Source organism: Epinephelus moara, chromosome 18 (assembly GCF_006386435.1).
Source record: "Epinephelus moara isolate mb chromosome 18, YSFRI_EMoa_1.0, whole genome shotgun sequence".
In the NCBI taxonomy this organism is placed as follows: Eukaryota; Metazoa; Chordata; class Actinopteri; order Perciformes; family Serranidae; genus Epinephelus; species Epinephelus moara.
The window spans coordinates 10,313,745-10,336,942 of NC_065523.1; the positions used below are offsets into that span (position 1 = coordinate 10,313,745).

Below are 23,198 nucleotides of genomic sequence, written 5' to 3' on the forward strand. Positions count from 1 at the left end.
TAAAAACAGCTGGACAGCTGGTCTGAAATGTTTGGTTGCTTATCTACCAATTTAACAGGAATATGCTACCAAAAGTCAAAATGGGGCCAGAAATACAAAGCACATCCCCAGAAGTCACATTGTTGTCTGTTGCTGGTGATCTGACTGGTGCAAATGCAGCTCTTTGTATAAAGAAGGAGGTGTTGCAGTTATTTATTTTCAGAGTGGTGTTGTGTTGCTCTTGTTGAGATTCAGTTGAGCAGTCTGATGTCCTCAGGCCGTTGTTTGGTATGTGGTTTTATGGGAGGTTGTAAGCTGTTGGAAGTGCACTTGATTCATGACTGGTCCTGAAGCTGTTGAGAAAATCAGCAGCCATTAACCCTGAGGGATATTACTATCTCTGCTCACTATGCTGGATTTTGAACGAGCACTAAGATCTGTCTCTCTGAGCTGATATGTACCATGTTAAAATATGTATATGTTAAAAGCTTTAGAAATAGACTATCAGGACTTAATGACCAATGAAATTTATCCTTATCCAAACCAAGGTGCTAAATATGTGTAAAGACAGAGGCAGAAGCGAATTTATTGCATCACATCATTAACACAAATGTTGTTTGTGCAGTCTGCGTTGATTCACCCATGCAGTCAGTTTACCAACTGTACAAAGGTTAGCTTTAAACCACCTCGCAACGGAGACACTTGGCATGTGTGGAAGTGTGCCTGTGTTTGTTTGCAAGTTCAGCTTCTTTAGAACTCATAAGAAATCAAATTTTTTTTAAGATGAGTGGCAGAGGCAAAGGACGGAAAAGACACCAGTTGTCACTGTAAAGTAGGGGTGTAACGGTACACAAAAATCTCGGTTCGGTACGTACCTCGGTACACAAGTCACGGTTCGGTTTTTTTTTTCGGTACAGTAATGAAAAAAATAGACAACTATTAAATATCTTTTACTTATTGGTAACCTTATTAAAACATACCACCACAGCAGTTAACTCTTTTTACACAATTTTTGAATGAAACAAATATATATAAGATCCTGCTTTTTCACATTGTTTGAATGAAAATAGAAATATAAAAGTGAAAAATAAAATCCTGCTGTTTTTTTAACACATTTTTTGAATGAAAAATATAAATATACATTTCTGCTTTAACAGTTTTACTCAATTAAAATAAAAAGTATAGTGCAGCTGGTCAGCTTTAAAGCCTGCTCAGATTCAGTTTTACTAGGAACTTACTTAGCTTTCCCACTTTGTTAAAGTGCAGTAAACAAAACATGCTTATATCTAAAGTGCAGCTTAAACAATTTTACTCAACTCCAATGGCGTTGGTTATTTCTTTAGCGCGATGGTCAGGGAAACGCTCTTTCTTTTTAAACGACGACGATATCGTAGTTTGCACCAGATTGCTTTTTCTAGTCGTGCCGGTTAACGTTCAAACTCGGGTGGTGTCGCTTTAGATGCGTTAGCATGTTAGACGTGTTTCCAAGTACATACCCGACCGCTGTTCTGCAGTGTCGGCACACTGCTTTTGTCTTGTCCACTTGTTTATTTCCATCTTCGTATTTTACCCTGAAACCAAAGTGTTCCCAAACGGAGGACTTAAGGTTTGCGGGTGGGTCTTCAGGTTCGTCAGGCTCACTTGCCATGTTGTCAAAATGCGAGAATGCGCTGCACAAAGTGAAAGCGGAGATTTACGGTCGGACTCGGTCCGTCACTCAATTATGTCCGTCGGGGAACTAGATATTTTAAATGGTTCGGCTCGCAAAAACGGAATTAAAATAAAACAAAATAAAATAAAATAATATCCTGCGCCCAATAATTCGGTACAGGGTCATGCCGAACCGAAAGTCGCGTACCGAACGGTTCGACACAAATACATGTACCGTTACGGCCCTACTGTAAAGTCCTCTTGTAATAATATCCAGGGAATCACCAAGCCTGCTATCTGCTGTCTAGCTCGCCATGGTGAAGCCTGTCTCTGGTCTGATCTATGAGGAGACCCACAGTGTGCTATAGGTCGTCTTGGAGAATCTGATCCATGATGCCATGAGTTAGAACATTTTAAGCTTGTACTGACATGTCTTGTACGTGTTGTACGTGTTTTGTGTGAACACAGTAAGAGGATGCCGTATGCTCTACAGTTTTAAAAGCCCTTTGATTTTGTGACTTTTTTGGAGCTTAACACCTATGCACAGGAAGTTTGGCACATTTCTTTAAATTGAAATTGGGGTTTTGTAGAAAAACAGGTTCACTGCCTTCAAACTCAGGCATTGGAAAAATTATTTTATTTTGTATCATGCAAAAATTTGGCTATATTTATTGGCACAAGTAAAGAAAATTTTCAAAGGACATCCTATCCTATTTCTATAACATTTGCTCCAAAGAAACAAATAAAGGAAGGATTATGTGTACTCTTTTGCCAAAAAGTCACGATATAATGCTAAAAACAATCATAGTCTCTTACTATATATAATACTTGAGCTCAGTATGTTAAACATTTGGTCAACTTTCTGCCTATTAATGTACCCCTGATAAGTCAAAAATATATCTTGATTTAGTCTCCGATTGGCATGCTTTAGTTTACAAAGTGATCTTTAGTCAGAAACCAAGGTTGAACAGACCGTGTTGAAACGTTCAGGGCTAAAACACTGCTGTCTGTCAGCCAGCTGCCATTAATTTCACTTTTTCTTCAGACTCATCTTTCTTCATAATGGTTCATTCATTACCTCCAATAGGTGTTGCAGATTTATGCTTTGGCTCTGCTCTAGCTTAGGCTGCACTTTGCCAGGAAGACAGCTGGTAATACTTTAATATATAGACACAAAGGCATCATCATTATTCAGCAGAATTAAATGCTATGATTTTTCCCCCCTCTCACACCTACAGATACTCCAGCTGTCCATCTGTACATCTGGAAATAATAGCTGACTCTAGCTGTGTCGGAAATCGCTCCCTTGTTCCCTCATTCATTAGTACAAACATAGGAAACACTCTGCAGGGTGCTGTTGGACACCTTGAGATACTTTTAAATCACCGTTTTGCTTCACCACTGTCTTACTAATTTACACCATAACTTAGTTCAAAATTGCTCCCATGATTTCTGCTTCCTGGATCTTGGCTTAGAATCAACTTATATTAATGTTAAGTCAAAGTTTGTGTGCTTAAAATATCAGTAGGATAATATAATATTCCAATAAGTGTGAGAGGGAACTTGAATGGAACATTTTATATGGGAATATATCTTTCTCTGACCATTCTCAGTCAAGGCTTTGGAATTCCTGGATGGTTTGGTTTAGCAACCCCTTCGACTCCTGACTTAGGCCCAATCCCAAAACACCTCTTGCCCCCAACACTTAGCCCTTACTCTTCCATATTGCATGTTCACATCTAGTGGTAGGGTGTCCTGATTCTTGCTGGGATAGAGGGCAGAGTGTTAGGGCTACATGGCCCTCCAGACAGAAGTTTTTCAGAGGCACACTTCAAATTGAGTGTTAATACACTCATTGTTTCTTATAACAAGCGAAACAAAAGAAATAGCTAGTATGCCGATGTCTCAGTAGTTAGCTAGCTAGCTAGGGTTAGCTAGCTAGCTAACGTTACATGTTTATTGCTGATTTGAGCATGAGATTCCCATATTTTGAAATATTTTGAAGTTGCATTCCTCCCCTTTGATGGCATACAATGCCCAAAATTGGACTTAAGTCCAGTAGTGAAGTTGCTGCACTAGTTACCGCTCCTCTAAAATCAGTACAGACTGGGAGGGTAGGAGCATAGTTTGCAAACATTGACCTACAGAGCATTGATAATTGGCATGGTAATGAACTAGTGTTCTTTTTTTTATTTGATGACTTGTGTGATAGATTGATAGGCTGAAACATAAGTCGTGAACAAATCGCGAGTGTCCTAACAACCGCAAAAGGATGCCTATAGCCCACACAAGTGAAATCACCACAGCAGAGGACGACGTATTTGCAAAATCATGCCAGCATGGGTGACTACTGATTATGTATCAGGGTCTTGAAGGGTTGTCCCAGTTCTTAGGGGAAGATATCAACCACTACACCTTGTAACTCTGTTCCGAGAGGCAAAGGGGCACTGGAAAACAAGACGTAGGGGTAAAAATATTAAATCAGATTGTGCCTTACTGTGTATTTACTAAGGGACGGTTTTCAACTACAGAATATATCATCAGTACACCACAGTGATGATGCTAGCAGGCACATGTACCATGTCCACCTAAGCCTAACCCTAGAAAAAAACAGTAGAAGAGAATGACATCTTGTGAATTTAGCCTCAGTGGAATTAAAGGTCTATTTTTTGGACCATGTCTTTTAGTGATATCTCTTCCTGTGACCCTGACATTCAGGGTTGGACGGATGATTGAAAGTGCTGCAAAGGCTTCTCAGAGTGCCAAGTTTCTAGCTTTCTTTTTATTACAGATTTTATGCTTGTTCTTCATAATTGCTGGAATTATTTTTTGCAGTGTTAAAAGATTTTTCCCGGCACTAAGAGAGTCACTTTGGAAACCCCAAAGTCTAAGATATGCTTTTAGTGTTGAGTAGCTGTCTTTATGTCCAACCTTTTTTTCTATATGTTTTACATGTCTCTAACTTGATGTCTTGCAAGAACACGAATCCTTATTGCACATATTCTCATAATCACATATTCTCAAAATATTTATTGTGAACATTTGCAAACTCCTTCGTCAGTATGTTGCACAAGCCATCCTTGTTATCATAAACACTGCACAGCTCTCTGCATTTTTAAACAGATATACTTTACACAATGTGGAGTTTACATGTTCTCCCCATGTCAATGTGGGTTTTCTCTGGGTATTCTGTCTTCCTCCCACAGTCCAAAGACATGCATGTTAAGTTAACTGATAATTCTAAATTGGCCGTAGGTGTGAATGTGAGTGTGAATTGTTGTCACTCTCTCTATGTGTCAGCCCTGTGATAGTCTGGCGACCTGTCCAGGGTGTACCCCGCCTCTCGCCCAATGTCAGCTGGGATAGGCTCCACCCCCCGCGACCCCAACAGGATAAGCGGTCAAGAAAAATGAATTAATGAATATATTTTTTGTGTTTTTATTGTACATTTCTATTTTATATTTAAATAATAAATTAATAAAATTATCTCTTTTTCTATATTTGCCTTGACTGTTATGACCCAAAATATTGAGGCAAATTCCTTGTATGTGAAACCCAATGAGCAATAAACCTGATTCTGATTCCAACACTGAACTGCAGTCCTATTCTGTCCTCACAGAGCTGTGCATGATGTAAGTGTGTGTCTAGACTGGTCCCTGTTTGAAACCCTGCAGTCTGCTCCTCAGATGGAATGGTACACAAGTGACTACCCCTGAGATCACATGCCACTCAAAGTGTGCAGTCCGGCCTGAGAGCGTCAGGAGGAGGAGGAGGAGGGGAGCTGATGGAATTGCAGCTACAGTAGCTGAGCCACTGCCTCTGATTGCAGCTCTTGATAAAGAAAAGTATCTGATAGGCAATCAGAGCTGTGGCCTGAGAGGATTTGAACATTTTTGGTGGACTATGGATTGGTCCACCTGTTTATCTGTTCACCTATCTTTCAGAGGGCTGATGGGATTTTGACAGCAGATGCGTCTCCACTGGCGCTTCAAAACGACATGTCAGGGCAGTGAAAACAGAGCTGCAGGATAAAATGAACATGGGTCAAACAAACACACCAAAGTGGGATAAAACCACAGTGTTGAAGGCAAGGGGAGGTGTCTATCCAATTTATTGAAAAAAAGAAGAAGAAATAGTAACTATCCCAATTTCCTGGAGCCCACGGCACAGTATTCAAATAACTTAAAATGTGCAACCAACAGTCCAGAATCCAAAGATACTCAGTTTATATTGATGTAACACAGAGGAAAGGAGCAAATTATCACATTTAACAAGCTAAAACCAACAAATGTTTGACATTTTTTAACAAAAAACAACTAACACAATTGATTTATTATTAACGTAATTTTCTGTCATTACACAAACTGATTAATAAACTGTTTCAGCTCTAATAATAGTCATATAACACACCAGCATATGGCCCGGAGAATTACCATAACCTTGATTTAATGCATGTCTTACACAGTCTAAGAAACCTTTGATTAAAAATTAGAAGTATCTCAAAGGTAAGGTTGTACAGATGTTCATAATGTTCATCGCCTGTAAATCAAACTGACAAGCTCTGACATTTACGGCATCATTTGCGGAGGGTGACATTTTACTGTTATTGCCTCGGTTTCTCAGTGTTACCGCTCTTATTATTGGATAGTAAAGGAAGGTCCTGACTGAAAGCCTGCTTACATGACCATGAGTTTGGTTCATTCCCATCATCCCTTTCTGTGATAATTAAAGCCAGATGTTAAGATGTTTTTTGTCTCATAGAACAGTGATAGTAATCAACTCTTCCTCTCTGTCCCTTCCTGCAGAGCGTCTTCACTGTTCTGTTGGGGCCTTTTACCTTCTTCAACGCCCAGAAGACCAAATATCTTCAGATTCTCACCTCACTTATGCGATGGATTGGTAAGAATAAACTAATGACACAATACTTACTCACAAACCCTGATTCTTCAAATGTGGGATTTTTCTTTGCCTTTTACCATTCTCCCCTTTTTCCAATTCAGTTTGGTTTATTCCAGCCCTCACTTTCTGCCTCCTCCTTTCTCCACCAACACATATTTCCATTTTCTCTGTGTCTCCCCCCCGTTTCTTTCATCCCTACCTCTCTCCCTCCCTCCTGCCCTCGCCTGCGTGGCTGCTGTGCTCAGGTCTGTCCATCATGGTTCGGTCCTGCTCTGTGTCTTTGATTCCCATCTCCTCTCATTCCTCAGCCTGACAGGCTTGACAGCCCGTCCCAAGCTTGATTGGACCGTCACTCACAGGGCGACGGGCGAAAATAAACCGCCCGTCCTGGGCCCCGCTGTTAAAATCACAACACCACTGAATCATGGCACTCCCGCCACCCCCACACAGCAGCTTGCTAGCTCGCATAAACAACACACAAACACAGCAGCATCCACATGCTGTCCACTGGCTGGCTGGCTAAGTAACACAGGGGTTATTTAGCTGCACCTTTCACTCTTCTTCCCTTGTCTGCACCCTCCCTTAGCGTGTTATTCATTTGACTGGTTTTGTCGCTTTTGCAGGGCTCTTTACAACCCTGGCTAATGATTCAAAATGGCTCCAGTCAAAGCTTTGTACTTCCTCCATATTTTTGAGCAATAACGTGTGGAAGAGGACACTAAGAGGTCCAGCAGCCGATAAAATACGATTTTGATTTTAAAATCAAAAATAAAATCAACGTTAATTTCAGTTTTGATATAGATAAATGAAGCCCATGATTCCCTCAGTAACATACTCACCCTCGAGGCATGACATATTTAGCATCACCAGTGATCCCAAAAGAAATTAAAAAGAAATGCATCATACAAACTTTCCTTTTGTGGTTGTACTGAGTGAACCATACAGTGAATACAGGACTAGGTCTACATTGATGCTGTTGAGACGCTCTCTCTTTTCAGATATATATATGTGTGTTGGTCTTTGACAGCTACAAGGTGTTTGGTTTGATGTCAAGCGGCGTTCTGCTCTAAAAAGCACTGTAACACACAGGAGCAAGTGGCTACAGTATCCCACAGTGCTCTCCTGTTTACATGTGGATCACAAACTGTGCCTATAAATCAAATGTTTGGCAGTCAGAGGTGTGTTTACAGGTGTTTTATTGCAGCTTCAAACAATGTAATACTCCACTTTAGATCTGCCTTATCCTCTGCAGGCTTGAGAGGTGGTTGTGAAAGATTTTTAGTTTCCTGGTGGCTGTGAGATGACTCGTGAATTTAAGTTGATCACAGCCAGCGTTCTCTAAATGAGGAAACTGCTAAATCTGCGTTGAGTATCACTTAATATAGCACATTTATCTATCCTGAGTCTCAGGATCTGTTTTATTTGGAACACCCTACAGACATGTGACCCCACCTCCCCTCCTGACCATTACTCACCACTTCCTGGATACACCTGCAGTCACCTGTGCTGCCCTGTGAGGGGACATGGTGTGCTGGATGTCGGGGTTAGCAGCTGGCTGGTGTGTTGGGGCCCTGCCTCCTGCCCTCAGCTCTGGCCTTGTCACGATCGTTGCTACTCAACTGTAGTCACCTTCTTGTCCAGCGAGCCCTGTTTTTTACACCAAACATGAGTGATGGTGTGGCTGCCTGCTGCTGTGCTGCCGCAAACATGCTGTGATTTTCAATGGAGTAGCCATTAGCCTCGGTCAGTGTGACACCTACAACCCAGAACTCCAGTCCCTTTTTTTCCCCCTGCCGTGACACTTGATTGTTCCTAAATTAAAATGGAAAGTGGTGCAGAGGGCAGAGTGTGGGCTCAGGCCATCTGTACACATTTTGTTTGGTCACTGAGACGTCTTAAGCTGTACAAATATATTTCTGAGAAAAACTAGATTGATGCATTCAACTATTTTGCCATTTTCAACACCCGATGGGAAATGAGTTGACCTGAGGGTGTTACTTCATATATCCAAGACAGTTGTTTACCGACTGCACACAGAATAATGCCTCTAACATGTTCTGGCATATTTGAAACAAAACTCATAGTTACAAGGAGCGTGCTACTCTTCAGGGCAAAGTGACAAGTGTCATAGTGTTCAAGTGACATTTGTTCCCAAAAGGCCGAGAGAGGCATTCTGTTGTGTTCTTACTTTTTGGTTAAGTTTAACTGAATTTAGAAGTTATTAAAAAAAAAACCACACGTACACAAAACACTACAACCAGATTATGACAACATGACAACCACATGTGAAGTCTTTGTTTAAGAGATACTTTGCAGGTTTTCAACTAGCTTTGTATCTTAACAGTGTTGGCAGTATGTGTAAATGAAACGTGGTAAACGTCCATCCAGCTTACCAGCTAGCAACTTATGGGGCATACATGTGACTTTAGGGGGTAAGGATGCCGACCATGAGCTGAAACGCCATGGTTCAAGTCCGGGGACCTTTGTTTCATTTCCTCCCCTCCCTGCTTCCTATCCTGTCTCTCCTTTCTGTAGTAAAGGCAGAGAAATAACAGAAAAAAATAGATAAATAAAGAGAAACATAACACCCCTTTTTACCTTAAACAAGCCCCCCTTCTTCCTTCTGTACATTTGGATCAGATATACTGAAAGACTCCATCCACTCCAGCCAGTCATCATTCATTTCCTGTCAAAATTTCAAGAGCTTGTTAACCTTTATGTCTATCTTTTTCAGCACCGCATTGTAACAGATGAATGCAGCTGCATGTAACATGCATCATTACTCACTGAAGCACATTAACCTTTTTGATGGAGCATTATTTGCCAGTGACATTTGTGAATTTAAACAAAACCATGTAACACTGCATTGAGATGTGGTCGTTGACATTGGTGCTGTTATTAATGTTACCGGTCTGTTATTGCACTCCCTAAATGGAAAGAAAGTATTTGGGAGTAGGTGTAGTTTATTGGGCTTTACAGTATATTTCAAATACATCATATTTGTCACAATCCTGTGGTGGCACAGAAATCTTCTGTGCACTGAAAAATAAGCCACACATGAAAAATTAACCAAGAACAACACTGAAACAAATAAATGCAAACACCCCACACATTCCTTGAACACTATATGTTGATAAATATAAGGAAATGTAAATGTTATTGCAACCTGTTGGAGTCAGTCTCCTCACGTCCTGCCTCCTGCCCACTGAAAGCAGGAGGGATCATTACACTGTATATCAGCTCTCCAGAGGACCACCTCCTAAACACTGACAGGAGCAGAGAGCTTCTCTAATTGATATTGAGTGGTATGAGAGGAAGGGAATAAGTTAACAGCCTTCCTCACTCAGTAAACGAGTATTAATCACTTCTGTCCATCTCTCCTGGGATGCATGGAGAGCTGTTTGGAGCCTCAGAGGTGTTACTGTCTATATTAACTGTCAGTGGCATATAGATCTGTGCTTCCCATGAGTGGCTGTCTCATTTATTTCAGAGGAGTGATTTTTATCAGGTGTTTCTTGGTGAAACCGTCATCCTACTACTGTTTTTTTTTTCCACATTTTTCTTGATTTTTGTTTTCAAAGCATCTTTCTGAGCTTTTTTGAAGGAGCTAAAACAAAAACAACACTCAGCGACACTTAAGAATGCCTTTTTTTTATCGCCAAGGCAAATTTTGATTTGAATTGAACAATATGTTATCTCTTAACAGTTGAAAGTATTCTTAAATGTCTAAATATATTAACAGATTGACATAAATAATAAAACACAACCCAACTACAATAATTTAACACTAAATAACAGTTACAGTACTACAGCCAAATAACTTTTGAGTTGGGATCAATACTTGTCTCCCTAACTCAGGAGAGACTCCACTGCCAGACACTTCTCCATTATCTGTTTAGGAGTGGCTGAGGTTGTCACTGCAATATAAATAGTTCATCTTCATGAGGCTAACTTTGCTCGCTAACTTCGAGACTAATCGCCTTTGTTTTAATCAGCAGGTGACAAGCAAGATACAGCATCTTGGCCTGGGTCTTGAAGAGATGTAGCATTTATTCACTGACAAATAGCCAACACTGTACTCTCATTGTAGTGCTATATTTAACTTCAGACTCTCTGCTCAGGGTGTCGCAGCCTCATTGTCATGCGTCATAGTCTCACACACACACAAACTCTCTCTCTCACACATATCTACACACTCACTACGCACACAATCTGGCACTGAAATGAGGCACCAAAGTGTGCGTTGTAATTCGGTCCTGGAGGCATGGGTTGTATTGGAACTGGTGCCATATTGGCATTAGGTGTCCATTCCCAACCCTACCTAACACCATCTTCATTGCACCATCGCCGGATCCTTTCATCAGCAACCAAACAGAGGAGTGTCTGCACTTTGTCAGTTGTATGGTATAGTTTTGCTGGCTGCCATTTTTTAAAATCTCGGTAGAGCGAATTTTAAAATTGCGCTCACTATTGATGGTAGCTTGGCTTTTTAAAAATGGGTTTGTTCAGGATGTCTCGTGTTGCGCTAGTGACATTCCTTTCTGTTTTAACTCCACCTTTTTGTATCAGCTCAACTCACTTGATACCTTAACCAAGGTGGTACCAAAAAAAAACTACAAGGTACCAGCCACAACATTTACCAAAGGATAATCAAAATAGAATGATCCCAAGTGTGTCCAGCTGAGTAGAGGTGTGTTGTACCAGACAGTGGAAATGTGGCATTAGACTGTACTTTTAAAAAGTATTTATCCACCATAGTGTTTCATTGTCCAACAATATTTAATCAATTTAGATTTAATGTGGCTTTCTATGATGCTTTCTCTTTGATGTTAAAGGGATTTTTCTTTTGATCAGTATCTAAAAAGCTACATTAAATCCCCTTTGATTCAATTTTGGATTAATATTTTTTTTTATAGGCACTGTACTTAAAACGTGTGCTTGTATTTGCATTTATAGTTCATAAAAAATAAAAAATGTAAGGTTTATTTTCCCTTGTTAAAATATAAACTCTTTGAGATTATATATGAGAACACACAAATATTTAATGGTGGAATAAATTTTGCATCATGGCATCTTCAAAGCAGCATACCTGACTGTGATAAACTGAATATTTATGTGAAATGTAGTAAACAGCACTGTTGTCCTCCTCTGTACCAAGAAAAAAAATAACAGAAAGTTAAAGAGCCATTGCTTCAGTGATCCATGGGCCTCACCATCCATCTAATGCTCTTAGTTTACTACAACAGAGTATTAGGAGGTAAGGAAGTGCCCTAGGGGATATTCACAGCTGCCCAGTGCCATTTTAAATGGGTGAGGGAGGGAGATATTGTTTTTGAAGGTCAGGGGGACTCATGGGGCTGCTTGAGTGGAAAGTTCAGTTTGTCCAGAGCATGCGGCTCACAGGGGGACGGTGAAATATGAGCAGCTCTTAATGAACCGTACAGCAGAACCACAGTTCAGAGGTCCTGAAAAATTACATTAAAGAGGGAGAAACCCTCAGACTGAAAACCATCATTCCTTTTCTGTCTTTCTATGACACTCCTGTTGTCAGCCAAGGACTAAGGCATCTTTTCCAGTGTCACTAAATAGCAACATGATGGCGGCCACTTTCTTTGCCCTGACTTCCAGTGTTTTTCTAGTGCCCCTGTCCTCCATCCCTGCTCAGTATTGATGTTTCTATGGGTAATGAGAAGTTTGACTTCCTGCTGAGATGAGTTCCAGGGTGATTAGGGGAATGTTTTGTGGATGTCTGCTTTAGTCGGAGAACATGATCAATTGGATCTATACCCAGTGACTAAGCTTTTAATTATGGTCTGTGACCTCAGTGCCTTGTTTATCTCCGAGGTGTCTTCATTCCATGGCAAGAGTGGTTTGAAGGGAGGAAATAAAGCTGTGTTTTCAACCATTTGTTTTAATTGAAGACATTCAACATTTAATTACATGAGTTGTACCATAGAGGCTATTTGTTCATATTTGTTATCTAATCCATAAAATCTTAAATCGTAAACATCAATCTTGGCTATAAACCTGTGCAGATGTAACGGGCAGAGGCAAAATTCTAACCTGTGTTTTCTAATATTTACATGAACATTTGGTCTCTATTTTATGTAGTCTTGCTTCACTCACAAACATTTGTTGCATTTTCAATTAAATAAATGTTACATTTAAATGTTGAAGTTCAACAATATCACACTTGGCCTGTGGCCTTTGCCTACGACTGAATGAGAGCTGTGCTGATATTCTGTACAGCAGTTTGACCCAAGCAGGGAAAAAAGAGTCTGTTGACAGTCACTTTGATGGCATGTGTGTATTCCAAAGAGTTAACAGCTTGAACAGACAGTAGGCCACACTGTGACATTGGCTGGTAGCATAAACCTGGAGGTTTGCAGCAAAGTATCCAGGCTTCTTTCCTTTCCTTTGTTTTCCTCTTGTGACCATTTATAGTTTAACTTAAATGCTATTAATGGAAATACGTTCATCTTTGTGCCGCAAAGTGTGTTGCAACAACTGTTAATGTAGGCTAATCAACGCTGAATGTAATCACCAGTTTAGAGCACCTAACAGAATGATACGTACATAGCAGGAGAGATTAGTGGTCTATCAGTACTTGTGAAATGCCTATTGTCCAATCATATTACTTGGTTAGAACTAACTGTTGTAAAATGCTCATTTACACCTTCATCTTATCAACATACCGGTGGAACTGAACATTTAGATGTCCGGCTAATTTTTCTTGTTTGACATTAGTCTTTGGAGACTTCTTTTGTTTCATGTGACCGACAACATTTAGACAAAGAAACATCTTCAGGTCAACAAAGTCATATTTGGGCCCCAACTAATGAGTGATTTCATTATCTATTAAGAATTAACTTGGATTAGTTTTTTATTATTTTATGTTCAACCAACAGTCCCAAAGATCATCAGTTTACAATGATGTAAAATAGGGGAAAAATGAAAATCAAAAAAGCTGTAACCAGAGAATATTGTAATTTTTGCTTAATTAATGAATATTGAATCAGTTTAATGAATACAATGAATCAATGATCAGACTGTTGTCCATTAACTCTCCATCATTCCAGCACGTAATATATTAGTTTTAGCCTAGAATGAGACATTACTGTAAAGTTAAACTAGTTGTGGGTATTTTTAGTATGACATTTTAATCAATGAAACAAAGAAAATCCTTCCTACCAACCACACCATTTCAGTGCATCACAGTGGATTTACAGTTTTATGATGGAATATGTATCATAAGAAGCAGTTTGTGCCTTCATCTTGCACTTTACAGAGAAACTTCTTATCTGTGGATAACGTATAAATTTTCAGTGCTGCGGCTGAGCGACTAGACTAATTGGTGTTTTCATGAAGCTGTTAGATAGTGTCATGGAGTTTGGCTGGTTCATCCCTGTGAACCAGAGCTGCAGTATGGAGTGCTAAACAGTAGGCCAACTGCTGTGCTGCTCTGTGCTGTGTTTGCTGATAGTCCTATCTGAGATCACACAAGTCGTTACAGGGCAAGGCAGCCACTTATCACCCAGTTGCCCACCAAACACAGCAGCGGGCCGCTAGCTGTGGTCCTGAAGGGCTTGTAGTGATCGAGCTCTAGCACAGCAAGAACTCCTGAAACCCTGGTGAAAACCGGGCAAAGAGCCAGGGCCACTAATTACCTAAGAGGTTATCCAAGAGCGCTCAAGGAGTGTCTCTCTTAATTAATGATGGGATGATTGCTGTGCTCTTAAACCACTAGAGGGGAAGATGTTTAAATTGGCAACGAGAAGAGAAAACAGTAGAGCAGTAGTACCAGAACTTTGTGTTTCATGAGACCAAACATGTTCTCAGTGTTTGAAATGCAGTCACAACACTGTCACTCCTCTCAAACATTAAAGCACAGCTGAGAAGTCCTTGACCTTCTCACTATCATCAATGAATTGCTCATGTTTAAGTGTCCAAGTCTCCGAGGAACGAGACCCCCCAGCCTGCAGCTTTCTCTTGCTCTGGTGCACAGAAGATTGATCACCTCTCACCTTCTTCCATTTTCTCCTCATTAATTGAGTCCAGCAATCCCATCTCTTCCGAGATAGCCTCTGAAGAGTCCTTCTCCATACGCAGGCAATGACTCCTTGGAGCATTGAGAGTGTCTGCCAGCCTTGGCTTAACAGCAGCAGCTTTGTTTGCCACCAGTGAGAATATAGCTGTAAGAGTCTCCTCTGGAGGGTTGTTAAGACGAAAGCATTCCTCACAAGGTCGTTGCTTTCCCCATCCAGGTAATATAAATCACAGGCTGCAAGATGGACGGGCACTAGTTATGTGGACGTGATATGTGGCTGTTTGACACCTGGTCAATTTACTCTGTTCCTGTTGTGGCGTGTCAAGTGTACTGGAGAGTATTGGCGCGGCCCAGCGTGTCAATTTAAAAGTGTGTGTAATCACCATATCCTGACAGATATCTGCAGAGGTAAATGGCTCATCCCATTGGAGGGTCTTTGGAAAGATGGGTGTTGCTGCTGGTTTGTAGTGGGTGACAGAAATTTGTGAGATGAGACTTCATCAGGGAGTCAGTGGCATCTTGTAAAGGGGCTTTTTTCATCTTGTCAATACATAAGAAGACCATAAAGTAAGGCGCAGGCAATAATGTCTGTAAGCAGAGATGACAGGTTTAGATTAAAGGAGAATGTCAGACTGATGTATTTTTCATTCATGTGTGTTACTGGTTTCATTTTGTTATAGGCACTGAATAATGTATTTGAATATGGCTTACATCAATCCAGAGACCATACTGAATTTACTATGTAAATAAAGCACCAGACTATGTTTCCTTGGCCCTTCAAAGCAGTCAAGGTGATCAAAGCTAATATGCTCTTATTTCATGTCTGCATAGTGCTCCAGCCTTGAGATTCATAGCGATAGGTGCAATGAGTGTGATAAAATTGTCACGGGCGGACGTGATTTGCCCACCTTGTGCAGCATGATGCAGCTGAGAGTCGGTGACAAATGAGCACATTATGAAAAGCTTCATTCTAGTGGCTTTGTTCTTGGTGTTCTGCTCCTCTCTACCATCTGATTGACTTTCAATTTCTTTGAAAAATAAGGGGTTAGTTCCTGTGCCTTAAGTAAGATAAATGAGTCCTCTGCCTCTAATTAGCATAAATCCTGGTGAAATGTGGGCAGAATAAAGAAATGTTATGCTTTTAGATTTTGAAATTTCGAGGCATTCTGAACATTATTAAGTTACTAACCTTCCTTTACATTTAACTGGGAGCTTACCAGTATGACCAGCTTACTGTCCTTTCTCTCAGGTTCTCTAGTTGCATCTTAATTTTGGCTGAACTTGCAAGAAGGCGCTTAAGGTAATGTAGTAGTGTCCAACCACCCTGAGGCACTCTTAATTAAAAGCCCCAGCTTGTTTCCTTCCTGTGCAGCCTGCGAGTGTTGGCGTCAGAGAGGAGAAAAGCTCCCTTTCTCCTGTCCCGCACCTTTTCCTCCCTCGTGTACAGACAGGTGGCTGTGCTTTGTGGTTCACACGTAGCTTTTTACGGACAGAAAGGTGGGAAGAAGATGGGAGTTTGAAGGAGAAAGAAGACAGGGAGCAAAGGGAGCAGACAGATGGGTTGAAGTGATGGCTCTGTCACATGTTAGAGAAGTTTTAGGTGGAGTGGAGGGAAATGCAGAATTTTTGGCCATTTTATGGCCTCAAAGGACACTATATTATACGATACGATATTATAACATGTGTAAGTGTTCTTAGACATCTGTGTAGAGCTGCAAAAATTAGAGTTTTGATAACGGATTCGTCACTTTTAAGAAGAAAATGCCAAATACTCTCTAGTTCAGCCTCTAAAATGTGGGAATTGCTGATTTTCTTTGTCTTTTAACTGAATGTCTTTCGTTTCTTTGTCCAACAAAAAAAGCAAACTACATCATCCTTGGTATAGATTCACTATTATTACTACTTATTAATTTATTATAGACTAATCAATTAATTGATAAAATGATTGGCAGGTCCATTGGTCCGTGTCCTTGAAGGCTGGTCTGTCGCCCAGCCATTTGACCTCTCTGTAAAAGGAGGGTTAATGTCGAGTGGGGAAGATTGTGACTTGCAGAGATTTCCCCCAGAGCCAGAGATTACACTGGCTATAAGCCAAAGATGCATTAAATATTGAACACTTGTGCAACAGGTTTACAGGCTTTGGCCACCGATGTGTGTGAGTGCTTACATTTACTCTGATATAATTGTATAGAAAGTGTGAAACAAGGGTTAGTAATGTAGCTGTGTGCACTCTTCAAACTCAGCTTCCTCTTTCAGTGGCTCCTAGGCCCACTTTTCTAGATTTATGTCCCATTAAAAACACAAAGATAGAAGTTCACAACCTGCATAATTTATTTTTCATTTAGCATCTGCATCCTCTCTTCCCTTTTCCTCTTGGACAAATGTGATTTGGATTCCCTCTCCCTATAGGAACCATTGTTTACATGTGACACGAGGGTAGAGGGTAAAGGGTAGGGTAAAACCCCTAGATATTACGGGTGTAAATCACTAGTTTCATCATGATAGGATATTATAATGATTCCTTGGAAGACAATACAGCATTTGCCGATATCACTAAGTCTACCATGATTCTATTTCAATTCGCTTCATGTTCAACTGGTTAAGAGCATTTAAGTTTACTTTAAATTGACTCCACTAACTCACATGAAACATGGCTTAACAATAAGAACATTTAACAAAAGGATAAAATTCAGCTCAGTAATAACTGTGAAGGTTCATAGAAAAAATAATTGTTTATTACTAGTCACAGTGATTAGTTTACGCACTTTTACATTACATAAGTTAGTGAGCTAGCAGAAGTTTTCTCTACTCATAGATTAACAAATACAAGTATTATAGTCACTGCTGGTTTAAGTCACTATATTGCTCCAACAGATTTGCACAGTTAAATTTCAGCTGGCATGCACACTTTTCAGCCTAACATTGTTGAAGCAGAGCAGTTAACATGGCCATAGCGAGAGAGGGTGTGAGAGTGTGTCCTGAGTAGCTTATTTCGTAACAGCATGTATGCATATGGTACAAGCTTCACATGTTGACCCTTCTTTTCACTGAAATCTAAATTATTTCCTCACTTCTTGGCTGCTTGGCATATCTGCCTTGTGTCAGTACTGTTTGACATTGTCATAGATTTGCCATGGGAATTTCAAAGTAAAGGCTTATCTTAAAGATGATGTCATGGATGATGTTTTCACTTTGCTTCGATATCAAGTTGGTGATCATGAACCTGTAAATGGATTATTACCCCCTGCTAAATATCTTCATTCTCCTCTTTTCTTTGGCAACAACAAACATATGAATCTCACACTAAACATCCATTCTGTCCTACCATTTTCTCCATCGTCACCTATACTGTGCTTTAATGCAGCTGAACTTACCTTTGTTTTTCTCTTCTGCACGTTTTTCTTTTTCATTACGTAACGATCTGATCACAGGTCAGAAATTCAACCTGTAAAGCAGATCATTTATTTTATTTTATAATCATGAAGTCCCTTGACAAACATAAATAAGATTGTTAACAGTTATATTGTGTGTTTGGTTATATGGACATATAAAATGAGTAATCACAGAAAAAATAAGAGGACAGAAAGTTAACTTTACTGCCACACAACCCCTAAAAAGTCTGAGAAGGACAGTGTTTTTAGATTCATACACTCTTTGGTGGTTTGCATCATTGACACCTGCTTGTTGTTTTTGGTATTTTCTTGGGTTTCGTCCTAGTTTTTACTTCTTGTATTTCTGCCACTTGTTCCTCTTTGGCTTCTCCTTATTGTAATAATATAAAGGATAGTCGTAGCTGTACTATTGTTTCTTTCCTAATCCTCCACAGACACTTTCATACTTGTTGTTTTGCAGACACTCACCTCTGTCCTGAACGCCTTTGTCGACGATCATTTCTCCTTCCCTCTGTACAGTGCGTCCCTGATAATTGGAATGAATTTTATCCTCCTGACATACATTAAAGTGCCACTGCAGGAGCACACAGTAGCTGATTAATAGAGCTTGTTTGAAACTTTAAGTTCCCACCTTGCACACACCTCCCGTCCACCCTGTTCACACACTGCAACCTGTGCTGGAAAGAGAAAGAACACTATTCTAGGACATGCTGTACCAGCCCTGTTGAATATTTCCATCAAAGGCAGCAGGGATCTCTCTTTCATTTATGCATCACACCCAGTCTCGCAGAAGCGTACGCTATAGTGTTATCATCTGCATATATGTGACAAATTATAATCCAAGTGGTACCTCCTAAATGTCACCCTGTGTTTAAAGGCCAGCCTTATGATGAAAGTTGAGGAGCTGGCTGCTGGCCATCGCAGGGCTATGACTAACTCCTGGTGTCACGGGCTGATTGAGTGTGCGTGGAGGTGAGAGGGCTTACTGGGCCGCATGACTGTCAGCCCGTAACAGGACTGCATGCCACATTCAGAGCTCTCCTTTAGCTTCGCTCCCACTAGAGAGGCACCTCCAGAAATCAATTGGAGATGCGATGTGAACAGCAGGAGGTGGAGACACATGGGCGGGAGGTGCTTATCTATCGTCACCTGGCTCCAGTGACTTTATGTGGGGCCATGAAATGTTCCCTAGTTGGTTTTCTACGCCTAATGTTTCAGAGACAAATACCTGGAAGGCAGGTCCACACTGAGAGAATGAACTTCATTCACAAGTGGTGCACTACCCAAGGTTATTACAGTAAACTAATACTAAACTAAAAACTTAAACTGTGTGAAAAAACATTTTTTGTTTACAGAGATAAAAATAAAAACTAGACCTAAGAAAAAAACAAAAAAAACGAAAGATAACTTAAATGATATTGTGTACTTACAAATCTAACTAATATAAACTAAAATATACAGAAAATGTCCTCAGTTTTAGTCTTTGTCAATGTTGTCACCACAAAATAATAAGTATGAGTAAGCATTGGTCCGTATTAGGGCTGGGCAATATGACCAAAATCTCATAACACGGTATAGGTCATTTCATATCCCGATAACGATACATATCACGTAGGGCCGTAACGGTACATGTATTTGTGTCGAACCGTTCGGTACGCGACTTTTGGTTCGGCACGACCCTGTACCGAATTATTGGGCGCAGGATATTATTTTATTTTATTTTGTTTTATTTTAATTCCATTTTTGCGAGCCGAACCATTTAAAATATCTAGTTCCCCGACGGACATAATTGAGTGACGGACCGAGTCCGACCGTAAATCTCCGCTTTCACTTTGTGCAGCGCATTCTCGCATTTTGACAACATGGCAAGTGAGCCTGACGAACCTGAAGACCCACCCGCAAACCTTAAGTCCTCCGTTTGGGAACACTTTGGTTTCAGGGTAAAATACGAAGATGGAAATAAACAAGTGGACAAGACAAAAGCAGTGTGCCGACACTGCAGAACAGCGGTCGGGTATGTACTTGGAAACACGTCTAACATGCTAACGCATCTAAAGCGACACCACCCGAGTTTGAACGTTAACCGGCACGACTAGAAAAAGCAATCTGGTGCAAACTACGATATCGTCGTCGTTTAAAAAGAAAGAGCGTTTCCCTGACCATCGCGCTAAAGAAATAACCAACGCCATTGGAGTTGAGTAAAATTGTTTAAGCTGCACTTTAGATATAAGCATGTTTTGTTTACTGCACTTTAACAAAGTGGGAAAGCTAAGTAAGTTCCTAGTAAAACTGAATCTGAGCAGGCTTTAAAGCTGACCAGCTGCACTATACTTTTTATTTTAATTGAGTAAAACTGTTAAAGCAGAAATGTATATTTATATTTTTCATTCAAAAAATGTGTTAAAAAAACAGCAGGATTTTATTTTTCACTTTTATATTTCTATTTTCATTCAAACAATGTGAAAAAGCAGGATTTTATATATATTTGTTTCATTCAAAATTGTGTAAAAAAGAGTTAACTGCTGTGGTGGTATGTTTTAATAAGGTTACCAATAAGTAAAAGATATTTAATAGTTGTCTATTTTTTTCATTACTGTACCGAAAAAAACCGAACCGTGACTTGTGTACCGAGGTACGTACCGAACCGAGATTTTTGTGTACCGTTACACCCCTAATATCACGATATATCACATTTTAATCCAATGAATAGAAAGTTGCTCCGCTCAACACTGAGGCTGTACTCCACACCACCTGATTTGGTCTGAATATTGTCGCCGTCTCGCTGCTTGTCTGCTCTTTCTCAGCGCTGCGGGGCTGAGCCAGCACAGCAGAGACAGACAGCAGTGGAGTTATATAAACTCGTTATTTTACTGTAAGTGCCATAAAAGCTAAAAGCTAAGCTAAAAATATTGCCGTAAAAAGTGTAATTTGCGTCACAACGCTATAAACAATAGAGCAAAATATGAAATGATAGACATTTTTCTCTCGTCACACGATATATATCGTCATATCGTACAGCCCAAGTCCGTATGTTTATTGAGACTGGACCGGCCTCTAAAAGTTCTGTATTTGTATTGTAATACAAAAAAAACCCTCAAACTAATACTGAGACTAACAAAAACTAAACAATTTGAATTGAAAACAAAAATTAAAATTGAAATGAAAATAAAAGCTAATAAAAAATACAAAACTATAATAACTCTGACATTACCTTACCTTTTAAAACTATAGATGTACCTTTTTAATATTAGTATTGATACCATAAACAAGATATGGCAAATTCATTTACATAGAACATTTCAAGCATAAAGGCAGTCCAAAATAATTTTTAGAGATAGGAACCATTTTATAACAAATTATAATGATAAAGTAGTTTAAATAAAGAATTTAAAAAGATAGAAATGATGGAAGTGCAAGGTGAATAATGATGAAAGCTAATTCTTTTAACCTGGATTCAAATCAAAGTAGTAGTTAGACTCAGGGATTTTTGGTCTTACACCGCAGGGATTTATGAAGAAACAAGCAGCTGTACATTTACTGCATGATTGATGGAAAAGATTGGTAGGTTTCAGTAGAAAATGGATATCGCTTTACATCACAAGACATGAACAAACTGACATATGTTGAAGGTTGTTTGGGCAGTGGCAGATGATGTATGAAGCAGTGATAATAAGCCAGGTGGAAAATGCTCATTTTTATTCTCTTTAGCCGCTCTGTTGTAAGTTATCACAATTACTTTGACGTTGTGTATGTTATAAAACAGTTGCAGTACGTGGGTTTATAAACTACATTATATACTGTGCAAGGTCAAACAATCTTAACAATGCTACCTTCTCAACATCAATCTGTTATAGATGAATAAAATGTAGAGAAATGATCCTCAGGGTGTATTTATTTTGTTTACAGTGGTAGAATAATACAGAAGACATTGTGGAGTGAATGGTTTGTGGGAGAGAGGAATAAAGGTGGTTGGATTAGGGAGGGGCTAAATAAAAGGATCATTTCAGGGTTTGGCCCCAAGCTGACCCAAAACTGTCGCAATATCCCATCCCATCAGCCCCTTGTTAAACTGCAGCTAAGCTCTGCCTTGTTGGCATACATGGAGGGTAGAGTTTGGCATTGAACAAGAACATAATAAGGCAGTTCAGGGAAATCAGCCAAACATGAAGGGGAGATGGTTTAAACCAACACGCATGTTACAGTATAGCCTCTCAGTCAAAGTCATTGGCCAGTGGAAAGAAGCTGGCAACTTCATCTGTTGTCTACACAATCCCCAGGCCAAACACACTATATGGGAATTAAACTGAGGGAGAATGTTCTTGTTTGAGTATCACCTTGTCCAGAGTACAGAACCTGCCCAATATGGATTACAGGTCTAACTCTGACCCCTGTTTTTAAATATTGACGAAGACTGAACACACACTCCAGCCCGTTATGGAGCTACATTGTGTTTGCTGTTGTCCTTGTCTGAATAAACGGAGAACATATGTGACCGGGACAAGCTGGGAAACCGATATGAGTCCTTCATTTATGTAGCCGATGCTATGGAAAATAGAGAACTGATTTAAAATGAAAATTATATTAGTACCACTGACTTGCTGGAGGATTCTGTAATCAGTTCAACCAACGTATTTTTATGTATTATTATTTTTGTATGATTCTTGTAGTTTTACTGATCAAATAGCTGCAGCGCACTCCTTCTATCTTTTTTTTTTTGTGAGATTATGCAATTTTTTAATCAGACATGCAGGTTAGGTTAACTGACGACTCTAAATTGGCCAGAGGTGTGAATGTGAGCATGAATGGCTGTCTGTCACTATATGTCTAGCGACCTTTCCAGGCCCAGGGTGTACCCCGCCTCTCGCACAATGTCAGGTGGAATTGGCTCCAGCCCCTGTACAACCCTGAATAGGATAAGCCAATAATTAATGATGAATGAATGAAAAGGAAATTCTGTTTGCTCTTATCCTGCAACCACCCCTTGAAGCCACAGTGTCCGTTGTTCTGCAAAAGTTAAAGAAGTTACAACTTTTAAACAACTTTAAAACGGTTCTACAGAAGGATTCTCATGTAAAAGCCGATGCGTATAGCCAGGAGATGAATTGACCAACCAAGGACACAAACTGGCCTGTGGCCTGGTGCCCATGCATCTCTGTCAGCCTGTTGACACCATGTCTTAACATGTGTCATGTGTGATCCGATCAAAAGTGGACAGCTCTAAGTCTGTCTGT

The 23,198-nt window shown here is 39.9% G+C and overlaps 1 protein-coding gene across 1 annotated transcript in view; it reads left to right on the forward strand.

The window, feature by feature from the left end:
* tmem104 (transmembrane protein 104) overlaps positions 1–23,198 on the forward strand; it is a 79,861-nt gene that overhangs the window by 50,875 nt on the left and 5,788 nt on the right. Inside the window, exon 9 of the mRNA XM_050070197.1 lies at positions 6,435–6,528. Coding sequence (XP_049926154.1) covers positions 6,435–6,528 — 94 coding nt within the window. The remainder of the gene's footprint in view (positions 1–6,434; positions 6,529–23,198) is intronic.